The sequence below is a fragment of the Pseudochaenichthys georgianus genome, chromosome 1 (assembly GCF_902827115.2).
Source record: "Pseudochaenichthys georgianus chromosome 1, fPseGeo1.2, whole genome shotgun sequence".
Lineage (NCBI taxonomy): Eukaryota > Metazoa > Chordata > Actinopteri > Perciformes > Channichthyidae > Pseudochaenichthys > Pseudochaenichthys georgianus.
In genome coordinates, this window is record NC_047503.1 from 32,511,940 (window position 1) to 32,523,954 (window position 12,015).

General features: G+C 42.0%; 1 protein-coding gene across 1 annotated transcript; it reads right to left on the reverse strand.

The window, feature by feature from the left end:
• On the reverse strand, positions 1 to 11,498 carry LOC117447206 (uncharacterized protein C4orf54 homolog). Its single transcript, XM_034083883.1, has 2 exons — positions 7,287 to 11,498; positions 1 to 3,966 (listed from the first exon to the last, which is right to left on the reverse strand). The coding sequence occupies exon 1, from the start codon at positions 11,435 to 11,437 to the stop codon at positions 7,307 to 7,309; it is 4,131 nt and encodes a 1,376-aa protein (XP_033939774.1). The 5' UTR covers positions 11,438 to 11,498; the 3' UTR covers positions 1 to 3,966; positions 7,287 to 7,306.
• Positions 11,499 to 12,015: the final 517 nt, after the last annotated feature.

Here is a 12,015-nt window from a genome sequence, read left to right on the forward strand (position 1 = left end):
TTCAGTGGCTCGATTTAGAATTTATTGCAAACATATGAAGGCTTGTCAGTCTACATTACACTCATTCATCATATTCATTACTTTCCAGCTTGTAAGTGCAAGCGCAGCACTCTCTTCTCCTTTCAAGGCATTTCTCCGCTGTCATCCTGACCTCTGTCTTTTCTGGGGCAGTCACAGTTGACATCAGGCATCTCATTGAAATACACGCCCTTTTTCTTTGAACATTCATAAATACACTTATCTCAGACCATCTCACCTTCCTTTAACACTCTTTCTTTTTACAAAATCAAGCTTTGATACACTCGGTTCATAATATGTAACTGCAACGTCAGAAGGTTTTTCTTTTAAGGGACATCTGGAAGAATGATTTTAAACAAATTATATTATCTATGTTACAGTGCAACAATGTTTATTTTTACAATTAACAATTCCATATAGTACTCGTGCTATCACCAGTGTTTACAGCCATTCATGGCTGTCAGTGTTGATGACCAAAGAGTGACAATCCAAGTGCATTAAGTACATTATTATTCGCAGACAAAGGTCTTAAAAGGAACTAATAGAATACATGTGGATTTTATGTTCATGACAACATACGATTAACTGGCTTACTGTAACTTACAAATTATAATATAATTGTTTTTATGATAGTCTTCACAGGGTTTAAAAAGGATATGTGCTTTCAATAAATCACCTGAAATAAGAGAAAATGTGTTTTATCTTCCACATTTGGACAGCTTGCTCATCAAACACACATATTTAAAGGAGGTAGTATATCATATCTCTCAATTTAGATTTCTTCATAATTCCACTTTTTTCTTTTACTTGGAAACTTGGCAACATTTCTGGTTGGACTTTTCTTAAAGAAAATTCTGCAAAACAGATTCATAATATTAAATTAAATGACTGTTTTATCTGCACTGCTCTCAACTGCCTCAGGTGCACATTCATTTAAAAGTATAATCAAATATACTTTCATTAAGAAGAAAAATGATTTATGATTTAAATGTACAGTTTAAGTTACATTTCACCTCAAAATGCTTTATATGTTTTGACATAAACTTGCTCTAAAAAGCAAACCATGTCCAATCTACTGCACAGTCAACACATTCAAATCACTGCATGAATTTATATAATAAAATCCACTCATAGGGCAATTTATATAAAGTCTGTTGTCACAGACTCATTAAAAACATGTATTTTACAGAATTAAGGTACATAGACTGACCAGCAGCTCCAAATACCTTTAATGTGTGTTTAGATTCGAAACATGCTAAAAAATTACCAATCTACAAGGGATGCTGGTATAACTGGGTCGAGCAGAATGTCCCACTGCTTATTCAAAAGGAAACAAAAATAGCCCCAGACTCATTTTAAAGAAAGCATGAGTATGTTTGTCATCAGTTGATATGTCATTTAAATGAAAATACACATTTCAACTAGAGGTCAAGGGTGTTAAAACAGAGAAACGGACATTGCTGTGTTTAAAGTATAAAGACACACCCAACACATGTAGTCTGTACACTGCCGTCTACAGTGAAGTAACATGACTCCTTGTTGTACGCTCACAGAATACTGAAATGCCATACATAACTTACAGCCATGAACACGGACACATTCAGATGCACACGCACAAACTCCCGTCTCGTTACACAGAAAAGTGTAAAATGAACCAACACCAATAGAGGAAGTTATCCCCTATATGTTTCAGCTGGCTTTAGACCCAACATTACTAAGGAAGTACTGTCCTAAGTAAACTGTTACAGTCTCAGCTCAGCTATATTCGAGCAACACACTTAATGTGTTTTTATAAAAAAATTCTCCAACATATTATTTAAAATATCTACAATCACTTCTTCATACAGCATATACATTGTGCAAGTATAAGCAGTATTTCGTGAGTTGTGACACAGAGGTTTCACATACTTCAAGTAGAACAGCAGCCACAGACTTTTATAAAAAAACATGGAAATGTTCAAGTGAATGTGGAAAATTAGTGTTGGAGAGTAGGATATTATACATAGCTACAGTATGTCAGATATTTTTTACCATTTAAGAGGGGCATCATTTAAATATATTATTTTGACTGAACTTTTGGTGATAATTACTTCTTAATCTGCATTTAAAATTCACTGCAGACCAATGGTCCCTTTCCTTAGAAAATGGTGTTCAATATTATAGGTTGTATCTACGTAAGTAAATATCAAATTAAAGCAAGACTATGTAACCTTTGATAAGTAGCGGTCGCTGTGGCCACAAGAAGCAATGACAGGCACATTGATTAAAGATGTCTTCTGTTAATTGTTTTACAGACATCCAACCATTCATCAATCTAACCAACCATTTTCTACTGGTTATCTTTTTTTTTTGCCACCCTCCAAAGAAAACCCATTTCGGCCGCTTGAATACTCCATATTGCTCTTTCGGTATTGACACACCCTTAATGACCATAGGTAAGATTAGAAACGAAGAGAGGGGTAAAGACTTATAAGGACTTCAAGTCAGAGTAAACAGTCTATCTGTTTCCTGCTGAGATTCATTGCCTCAGATTAAGAGGTGCTAATCCTCCTCCCAGAGGCTTCATACTCGACTGCTAACTATTCCAATGAGAGCTGAATGTTGCAAACTTAAGATGCCATCAGAACCATGAGTGTCACAAACGGGATAGATGGAAAACGCATCCCTGACGGAGGCCGACACCCATTGGAAACACGTTCTGATAAAGCTGGCAGAACCACCACATCAACAAAAAGCAGAGATCTAATCCTGAGGCCACATCTTGGCCGTGTCTAGAATTCCTCTCAATGAATAAATGCCAACGCCAGTGACCTTCATTAGCAAAGTCTTTCCCCGTTACTTATAACTCTGCCTCTTCGATGGGTGATCTTGTCGGTCAGGTTCACGAGTTCTGCAAAGTGGTACTTCAACTGTCCAACAATATTGTTAGCTTGGGTTAGCAGTTGTAATCCATCGCTGAAAACAGCCTGGCCTAAACCCTGCTTCGCCCTCCAGAGATATCTGACAGTTTGGCAGAACGTCTATGAGGATAATACAAAATTGTTCTCCGTGGCCAACTCAGAAACCTCCCACAACGAAGCTCACAGAAGCCCCAGTCTTTTGAGCCCCCTGAAACCTGCCTTCACCATTCAGGTAGCCTTTGGCCATACAAGCCCAACACCTGTGCAGTCACTTTTGCAAAGGAGGCTTTGTTAACTCAATTTACGAAGCCTTTCCTGGGATGCAGAACAAATCTCTGCGAAGTACGAGTTGTAACGATATCTCCTTAATAATGGCTTTTTGTAATCAAGTTATTCATTGTGTTGGAGTAACCAAAAGAGGCTTGCTTTTTTTGGTAAAACAAAAGAAAGTTTTATCTGTGACATCCTATAACGTAACAGTAACACAGCTCAAGTTATTAGCTAACATGGCCAATAGAGATGGTATGAGCCTATCCTGACTATTGTGCGTTCAGTAACATTGTATTTATTGCTCATGATTCCTACTTTTCATATTTAAGTGAAGGATATGCTCCGTCTTTAAAAAGTTACATAGTCTCGCGTTAAAGACATGGTAAAATTAAATTCATAATAACAAAATAATGGCTTGGCCGAAAATAAAACAGATCTTTAGAAGAGGGCTGCCTTGTTTCCTTTTGAATAGACGTGTTGCAGGGCCCAAAAAGCATTTCAAAAGTTCTAGACAGCAGCTGAATGGAAAGTATTACAAAGCAGATACATATAGCAACATGGCAGAGCATCAGCCAGAGTACATGGCATATTGCATTTACCCCTAAAAAGTGCTGCGATGCATACAGTTTCCAGAAATGTCTGCTTCAATGATAAACAACACAACATAGAGGGGACAGAAATGTTTGTGGCTGAAAGTTGTCCTGGGGAGTAGATCGCAGGTGGCTGGGGTGAAAACTGCCCTCACGATGAATGAAGGCAGATCCTTCTGTGTAGATGTCTAGAAGTGACATAAAAGAAGACATAAAAGGGTGTTAAAGTCAGAAGAATGCAATTAAAAGGTGGATTTACAGAGGAGGAAACATGAGTTAGTTTTGGTCCAGTTAATGATAAAAGTCCTTCTAAGCAATTGTACATTTTCCGACTGTACTTCCTGGTTCTGAACCAGGTGACCAGATTCAGCCGATTCAATGCTGGGGGCTACTCGATTTGTTTACGTAGGAGTGCTGGAGGTCAGAAATGCTCTCCACCTCCTTCTCCCCCTTTAGGAAAAAGCAGAGGGGGAGGCGGCTATAAAAAGTTGACCCCATCTCAGCCCCACAGACTCTCTTCCAAGCTGGAGCTGCAGCAGCATCTGATCTCTCCGAGCAGCTGTCCTCTCCCTGCATCAGCACAACAAATACTTTACATTGACTGACCTTTTCCTCCTGCATCACTATCCCAGCCATGCCCCTGCGTCCCACCGATGTAAACGCCCCCACCATCACCATCACAAGCATGCACATACGCACCCATCGGCACACGCACGCACGCACGCACGCACGCACGCACGCACACACACACACACACACACACACACACACACCACACACACACACACACACACACACACACACACACACACACACACACACACACACACACACACACACACACACACACACACACACACACACACACACACACACACACACACACACACACACACACACACACACACACACAGACAGACACACGCACACACACACACACACACACACACACACACACACACACACACACACACACACACACACCACACACACACACACACACACACACACACACACACACACACACACACACACACACACACACACACACACACACACACTCACACACACCCTGGTTTCACACTACTACTGAACCCCACACTAAGCCCCTGCCTGCCACGCACCCAGCTGACATGTATCTCTCATGCTCAGGTAGTTGTATTATTGCACTGGCACATTAGCTGAGAATGGACTGTGACTAATTGTAAATGTGAGGATATATGAGTGTGTTAATGAATGAATTTTAACTTTTTTTGGTTTGAAGAATACGAGAGAGAGAAATACTACTGTCTGTCTTTTTGTATTTCTTCCCACATGTCTGCATTTATTTATTTCTGTATTTTTGGCCTGCCTGTTTGTCCATTTAGAAAAAAAACACTAATGCCTTCGAGTTCAGATAGATGGATCCCACACGTCTACTAGATTATTACAAATTACCAGCAGGGAGAATAGGGCACATTATTCTCTATTATTAAACTTGATATGTCACTTGTTTAAATAATTCATAATTAAGTTCAAGGCTTTATTGTCATTTGCACATTATGTACAGTGTAGACATGGCAATGAAAAAGGCTCCTCCAACAGTGCAACATATATATAGGACATAGAACAAATAAAACAGATATAGTGCAAGTAAATACAAATAAACAACAGTTTATAGTCTGTAGACTTATAGCCAGAATCAATCACACAACAGTATATTGAACATAATTAATGCATGAATTAATGGTGATACAAATACAGCTGTAAATATTTCCTTATTATTAACTAATACAGTTTTTCATATTGTTGTTTTGATTACTAGCACTATGCATGCAGTCACTAGCTTGAACCTTGAACCTTACTGGGAAGTTTTAAAGAATGTGATTAGGTAAACCTTTGCTTTTTCTACTGCCTTTTGAGTTCTACCAGGATCTGGAACTAATAGACAAAACACATTGGGGGAGTACTAATTGCGGTGGTTAAATTGTGCGTAAATATGATTTTAGCATGTATCTTAGCTCTGTTTGTGACAGTTAAAGACATTGAAAAGCACAATTGTTCTTTCCAAATGTCACTTAACTTCTCTTGTGAACCATATATTAAAATGAGCTTTATATGGTATAAGAGCAGTAGATATTTAAAACAAGTGTTAAAACCCCATTCGACTGAAAAAAGTTTGGTAAATAGGCAAATGTGTTAGCATGCAGTCGGTAAGCATTGCACGTTAGCCAACTAGCATTGAGCCCAAGTCAAAGCAGAGGCTGACAAAGTGCAGCTAAATGTCAAGCTGGAGCTGATGGATGTTAACACTGAAAAAGTACCGCTGAGCATGGCACGCCTGACTCAAGTAACAAAGTGACCACGGTTACTGCGGTTTTTAGATTTCTAACACTAGTGCTTCTAATTAAGTGCAAACATTTTCCTGATTTGGAGTAGACACAAGTTTGAAACTGAAATGAAACATTGCTTTCAAGAGCAATTTCATAGTTATTCAAGATAATCAACATACTAAGCAATGATTTAAATTAAATCCCTGAATCAGAACAATTCTCAAAGAAATGTATCATCAGCGAAGTTTGTTCATTAACTTGAATAAAACTGACTTTTTAAACTACATACTTTACAACTGTGGACCGTTAATGAGTCATCTATAGAAAAGCAAGGATGTTCCAACTCATTAAGCCAGGGGAAAGTTTTCATGAGATGTCACAAACACGGAACAAACACGTTATTGAACTGCAATGCTATCCAAGTAATTAACTGATTCCTAACGCTGATTAAGAATAACTAAGGTGTCACTGACGGTACTACTTTCTTGTGACACTTAGAATAAACCATGTAAACAAACTCGTCTCACACTATCAAAATAGCCCGACGATGTGTAATGCAGAGAAAAAGGAACTCAACCGACTCGCGCCGGGCCAAGGCTGAAAATCCCACCATGCTCAGTGGAGTCAGGTTACCTGTCATGAAGCTACTGCATGTCTATTAACACTGACATGCCACTGCTGAAGCAGTCGAGCTGTACGGCCGATCAAGCATCATTGCCACATAAAACTATAAAAACTCATGTTATACATCGGGATCTTTCCGCATGTCCACGCAACTGTGTGAGTGTTACATTGGTGCAAAATGAGAGCAAATTCAGCATCAAAATATCAAAGTCTATCAATTTCACTGCCAATTAAGGGCATGGATTATTTATCAACAGGTGTAGAAACTGGACCAAATACAAATGTATGCTTACTTATAGCTCCTTGTTCAAGCTCATAAGCAACGTTCTGCGAAAAAATGCCAATTTTGGATGAATTAAAAGCAGAACCTTGTTTGATCTTTGTTATTGTGATAATGTTTCAATCAGAGGCATTTTTAAATGGGACTACCTTTCTTTATTACACAGCAGTGCTTAGTGCAGTCAATTTAATCTTTAGGTTTTAATGGATTCAGTTGATAGTAAGTGTGCATCACGACAGAAAATATGAGAATAAATGTAAAGGGAAATGTGAGTGTGTGCTCACTTGCTTACATGTATGATGCGATGTTTGGTCACCGATGCTCCACTACAAAGCTCATTGTTGTTCCATCAAAGGAGGGTGGTGCGATGATTCTTGGACCTTGTTGCGTAGTGATGCTGATAACTGGCTTCCTGTCGGAGCTCGCTGCGCTTCCTCTGGTGGTCACATATCCCAAACTTACAGGAAGCTGCAGTGGCACCTGTGATGCTCCCCCTGTTGCGCTGTAATACGCACTCTCTGCGCCGGATGGATTCATTTCTGGCATAGGGATTTTTGCAAATTTCACCTTTTCTGCACCTGCATACTCAGGGTGACATGGTGACTGTGGCAACACCGCCTGGGCTGTCAGAGTGGGTGAGGGGATGAAGCCTGGGTAGACCATGTAGGTGGGGGCGAATGCTCCTGGGTTCAGGGCCAGGGGGGACAGCGAGAGAGGCACCGGGCTGACAGGTGCCAAAGGAGAATGGGACATGGGTACATCCACATACTGGCCTGTCTCTGGGTCGAATAGTCTCTTTGTGGTGGCCTGTATAGGAGTATCCACCAGGTAATAATGTCCAGTTGTGGGATCCAAAAGCATCTTGCGCTGGGTTTGGGGGAACGCCTCTCCTGTAGGGGACACAGTCGGGACAGATGGAGAGAAACACAACACCTGCTGCTGTGCTTGAGGCCCTGTTGTGGCTGCGTGGTGGTAGATGCTTGAAGTCGGGTACTCCATAATTAACGGAGATCTTTTCTGCTCGGCTGTCTTCCTGTCCTCTGTTTTGATTTGGCTTGAAAGATGCTCTCGATTCAGCAATTTGATTTCATTCATATACCCCAGCCCCGGGATGGTTAAATAGTTCTCAGAGTCGGAGCAGGCCGGTGCGACAGTGGGATTAGTGGGAATGATTTTGACCTTTCCCTGCTCCACCTGGCCGTGTTTGGGAGGCTCTATTTTCACAGAGAATGGAGCCACTGGTGTCTTCGGGCGTTTCATTGTTGAGGATGTTTGCAGCGCAGAGCTCTGAGGAATAGGTTTTCTGACTGAACTTATGCTGACCTGTGCCTTATTGCCCAAATGAAGGACACGTTTGTTGCTAAATGTTTTATTTAGCTGTGGTTGTGTTTTAAACATTTCATCGTCATATGGAACATGTATGATGTTCAGAGCTCCTTTATCTTCCTGAGACTGAGGAGTCCTGTCAGTGATTGTCTCCAGCTCCTCTGCTCCATGCTCCTCCCTGGCAATAAGTGACATCACATGGCTGTCTCTGATTGTTTGTGGAGCTTGAGTTTTACGCTTCCACTCATTTCTGTCAAAAACATAAAGCTGCTCCATTGTTTTGACTGCAGCTTTAAGCTTCTCTAGTGCGGCCTGCTTCGGTATTCTAGGCTCATTTCTCCTTTCAGCCGTCTCACATGCTAACTTCTCCTGCCTCTGTTTTGTCAGTTTGGTTTCAATTTTTTGCTGATTGTCTATCTGGTCAGGGTGCTTTGATACAACAAGTGGCGCCCTACTGGCGGTGCAATGTGATGGTGTATTCTCCTCTGCTTGTATCTGTGACACCTCAGCTGCTGGTTGTTTGACATTTGTTTTTACTGATTGACATTTAATCACAATAGGAGCTGGTAATACATGCTGAACCGGCTCCTTTGTGGCCTCAAGTCTATCATCTGCTGCTGTTGAACATTTACTCTCAATATGATCTAATGAAACAAAGCGATAGGAACTTTTTACCAATTTACGGACATCTCTGACCTGATATATGGGGGTCTGAAACTTACATTTGGTATCTCTTATGTCTCTAACGGTAAAGTTGGGGATTTTGTCTGAAGCAGACACAATGTGACATTTGGCCTCACCTGCTGCTCTAAATGTGTTCACGGTGTTGAAACTTATTTTTGGGGTTAACAGGTTGGCAATGTTCAGTGTACATCCTTTATTTTCTTTCACACTCCTCAGGCATATTTTTATCTCAGGGGTTTTTCCTCCCTTTATATTGTCTTCTTTGCCGTATCCACTATTGCCTGTGATAAACTCTTTTTCACATTTAAGTTGGCTTGACGAATCCTCTGTACAATCATTCTCTTTTGAAAGGAGCTGGCAGTTTGGAACAAAAAGGAGTTTTGTGAGCATGCTGCTGTTGTCTTGTCCTTTTTGTGTGTCTGTCGCAGGTGTGGGTTCAGCCTCATTCACTGTCTCACCTCTTAGTAGATTAAATGCACTACTCTCACTGTGGCCGAGCAATGTGTTTACAGGCCCCTGATGTCTCTTTTCTGAATCATCTGGGGGTTTGTTGCATTTCTCTAAAGGCTCACAGGAACAAGGTCTGCTGCCATCCAGGCTCTGATCATCAGCAGAAGTAACAGTGCAGCCTGAGCCTGAGTCGGATGGCTGTCTTTGAAAGCATCTCCCATGACTTCTGTCTTTCATCCTGTCCTGGTCTTTGATTTGAAAACTTGGGGAAAGGGCTGGGTGTTTATCACGAAGTTCCCCCCTCTCCATTTTGCACTCCTGCTCAAACTGCATCTTTTTAGAAAGCACATTGGTCAATAGACTTGATGCAAAAACTGCTCTTTTGTGTGTATCATTCGTGCTTTCTGTGTGATCATATTGTATCTCACACCCTGACCTGGCCAGCACAGTCCCAGTAACCTCATTGGATCGTGCTTTTTTTGAACATTTTGGCCGTCTGGTGTTTTCGGGTGCGTTCACATTGCAGCGGAAATTCAGCATGACTCCACGCTGCTTTCGTTGAACAGGATCGTTTAGCTGGATATTTTTACTAGAAGAGGATGATTGCTCAGAAGCTGTTCTCTTGTTCTGCGCGTACACATTGGTTTGTTGAGCTTTCATGCCGGTAAAAGACTTACAATGCCTCTTACTGTCCACAGTCTTATTCATTTCCAAAGTTGAGCTTGAAGTCTTTTGCGCAATTATGCTTCGCCCTCGTCCCCGTGAAACATTTCCATAATTCCAGTCCACATACGCTGACCACTTATTTAGCCCATATTCCGACATAGAAGACTCACTCGAGGTGCTAAGATTAATGGCGTCAAAGTACGGACATGCCAAGCTCCGGAAAGACTTGGCGGTTAAATTACGCACCTCTTTGTCAGCGTCGTCCAGCTCGCTGATGGAACTGGACGCTCCGCTGGAGTACTCATTAATATCTTTCCGTCCCAGTTTGGAAGCAAGGTGCTGACGGCCCGGAGCGGGGATGAAGGGCCCCACTCTGCCGCCAGAGCTCACCAACGAGAGGTGGCTCCCGTCTCTGACGTGTTTCGTGTTGTCAAAGACAGGTTCGTGCACAGCCCTGGAGGAAGTTTTAATTGATAAATGAATTTTCCCCATATTAGCGTCTCCACTGTGGTTTTTGAACACGCTTTCATCTGAGCTGGCACATTTGTCCGAGTCACAAAGATCACTATCATCCTGCTCGCTGCTGACAACTGCTCCTGACTGCACTTTCGGTTGGCTCCTGCCCCCCAGAATCAAAATCCCCTCCTGTGAATCATCGCTTTCAAAAGACGCGTAATCCACAAAAGAATAGACAAGGTTGTCGTCTTCAAAATCCCAACAGGTCCCTCGCCCCAGGTCGTAATCTACGTCGTGGTCGAGCTCGGTGAGCTGGATTTCGTGCGTCGTGATATAGTGGGACTCGTCCTCCACTGCGTCGGAGCCGCACTGGTCGGAGAGCCCCGCGCTCGTGCCATCATCAGACTCCGTCTTGCTGTTCAGATACATGTCGGTGTACTGGAGCTCATCGCGCTCACTGTGCACAGGTTCACTGCACTCACTGGGGTCGGCCTGGCGCTGATCCTCACTCTCCTGATCGGTGGTGGGAAGTTTGATTTCCATAGGCGGCTCACCAAAAACGGGCTCGGGGACGCGGAAGTCCTCTAACTTCTCTCCAACTAAGTCATCTGAAATGATTTCACCCTCATCCTCGTGCTCCCCTTGCTTTGAATGCTCACATTTGATAACTGACAGCTGGTTTCCCTCGCCAGTGAAAGTCACTTTCACTGTTTTCGCCCCGTCCGGTTTCATGTCCAGGTCCACATAGTTAGACACCTCGCTGATTTGCTCCGTGGTGTCCTTATGCTTGTCCTCTGGGAGCAGCTTCCTGTGAAGTAAGGTGTCATCTCGGTAAGTGAGAGTTTCCTCCGCTGCTTCCATTTAGTCCGGTCTTACCGTCAGGTGGTCCTCGTTTACGATGTTACCCCGACACAGGACGGAAAACTCTGCAGGCTGCAGGGGCGAGGGGGACGGAGAGCGAGGAGGGTGAGTGGATGAGAGAGGGAGAGAGAGCGAGAGAGAGAGAGAGAGTCCCGATGAAAATCCAACGATGATTTATCTCAGTTGTGAAGCTGTAAACCGTTTTCAAAAGTTTATAATCAAATATTTTGTATCTATTGTACATGAAAAGCGAGGTCTTATGCAACTATCCTCCAATAAGTGCTCAGAATCAGCACCATTACTAGAAGAACAGTTCCCCATATCAATTTGTAACAAAACACTTTATTTAACATTTTTAAGAAATTAAATCTGGTTTATAACGTTATAAACAGTTTAAACTCGTATTGGTATCACATGGGTTTGACACACTGTTGTCATTTTGACATTTAACAATTAGCAATAATTCATGTATATCTGTTTTAGTTGCATTAATGCACTTACTGATGAAGGTATTAGTTTAGTTTTTCAATTGAGTTAGTCTACTATTTAGTATTGCAAAGGGTATTTGTTTCATATAC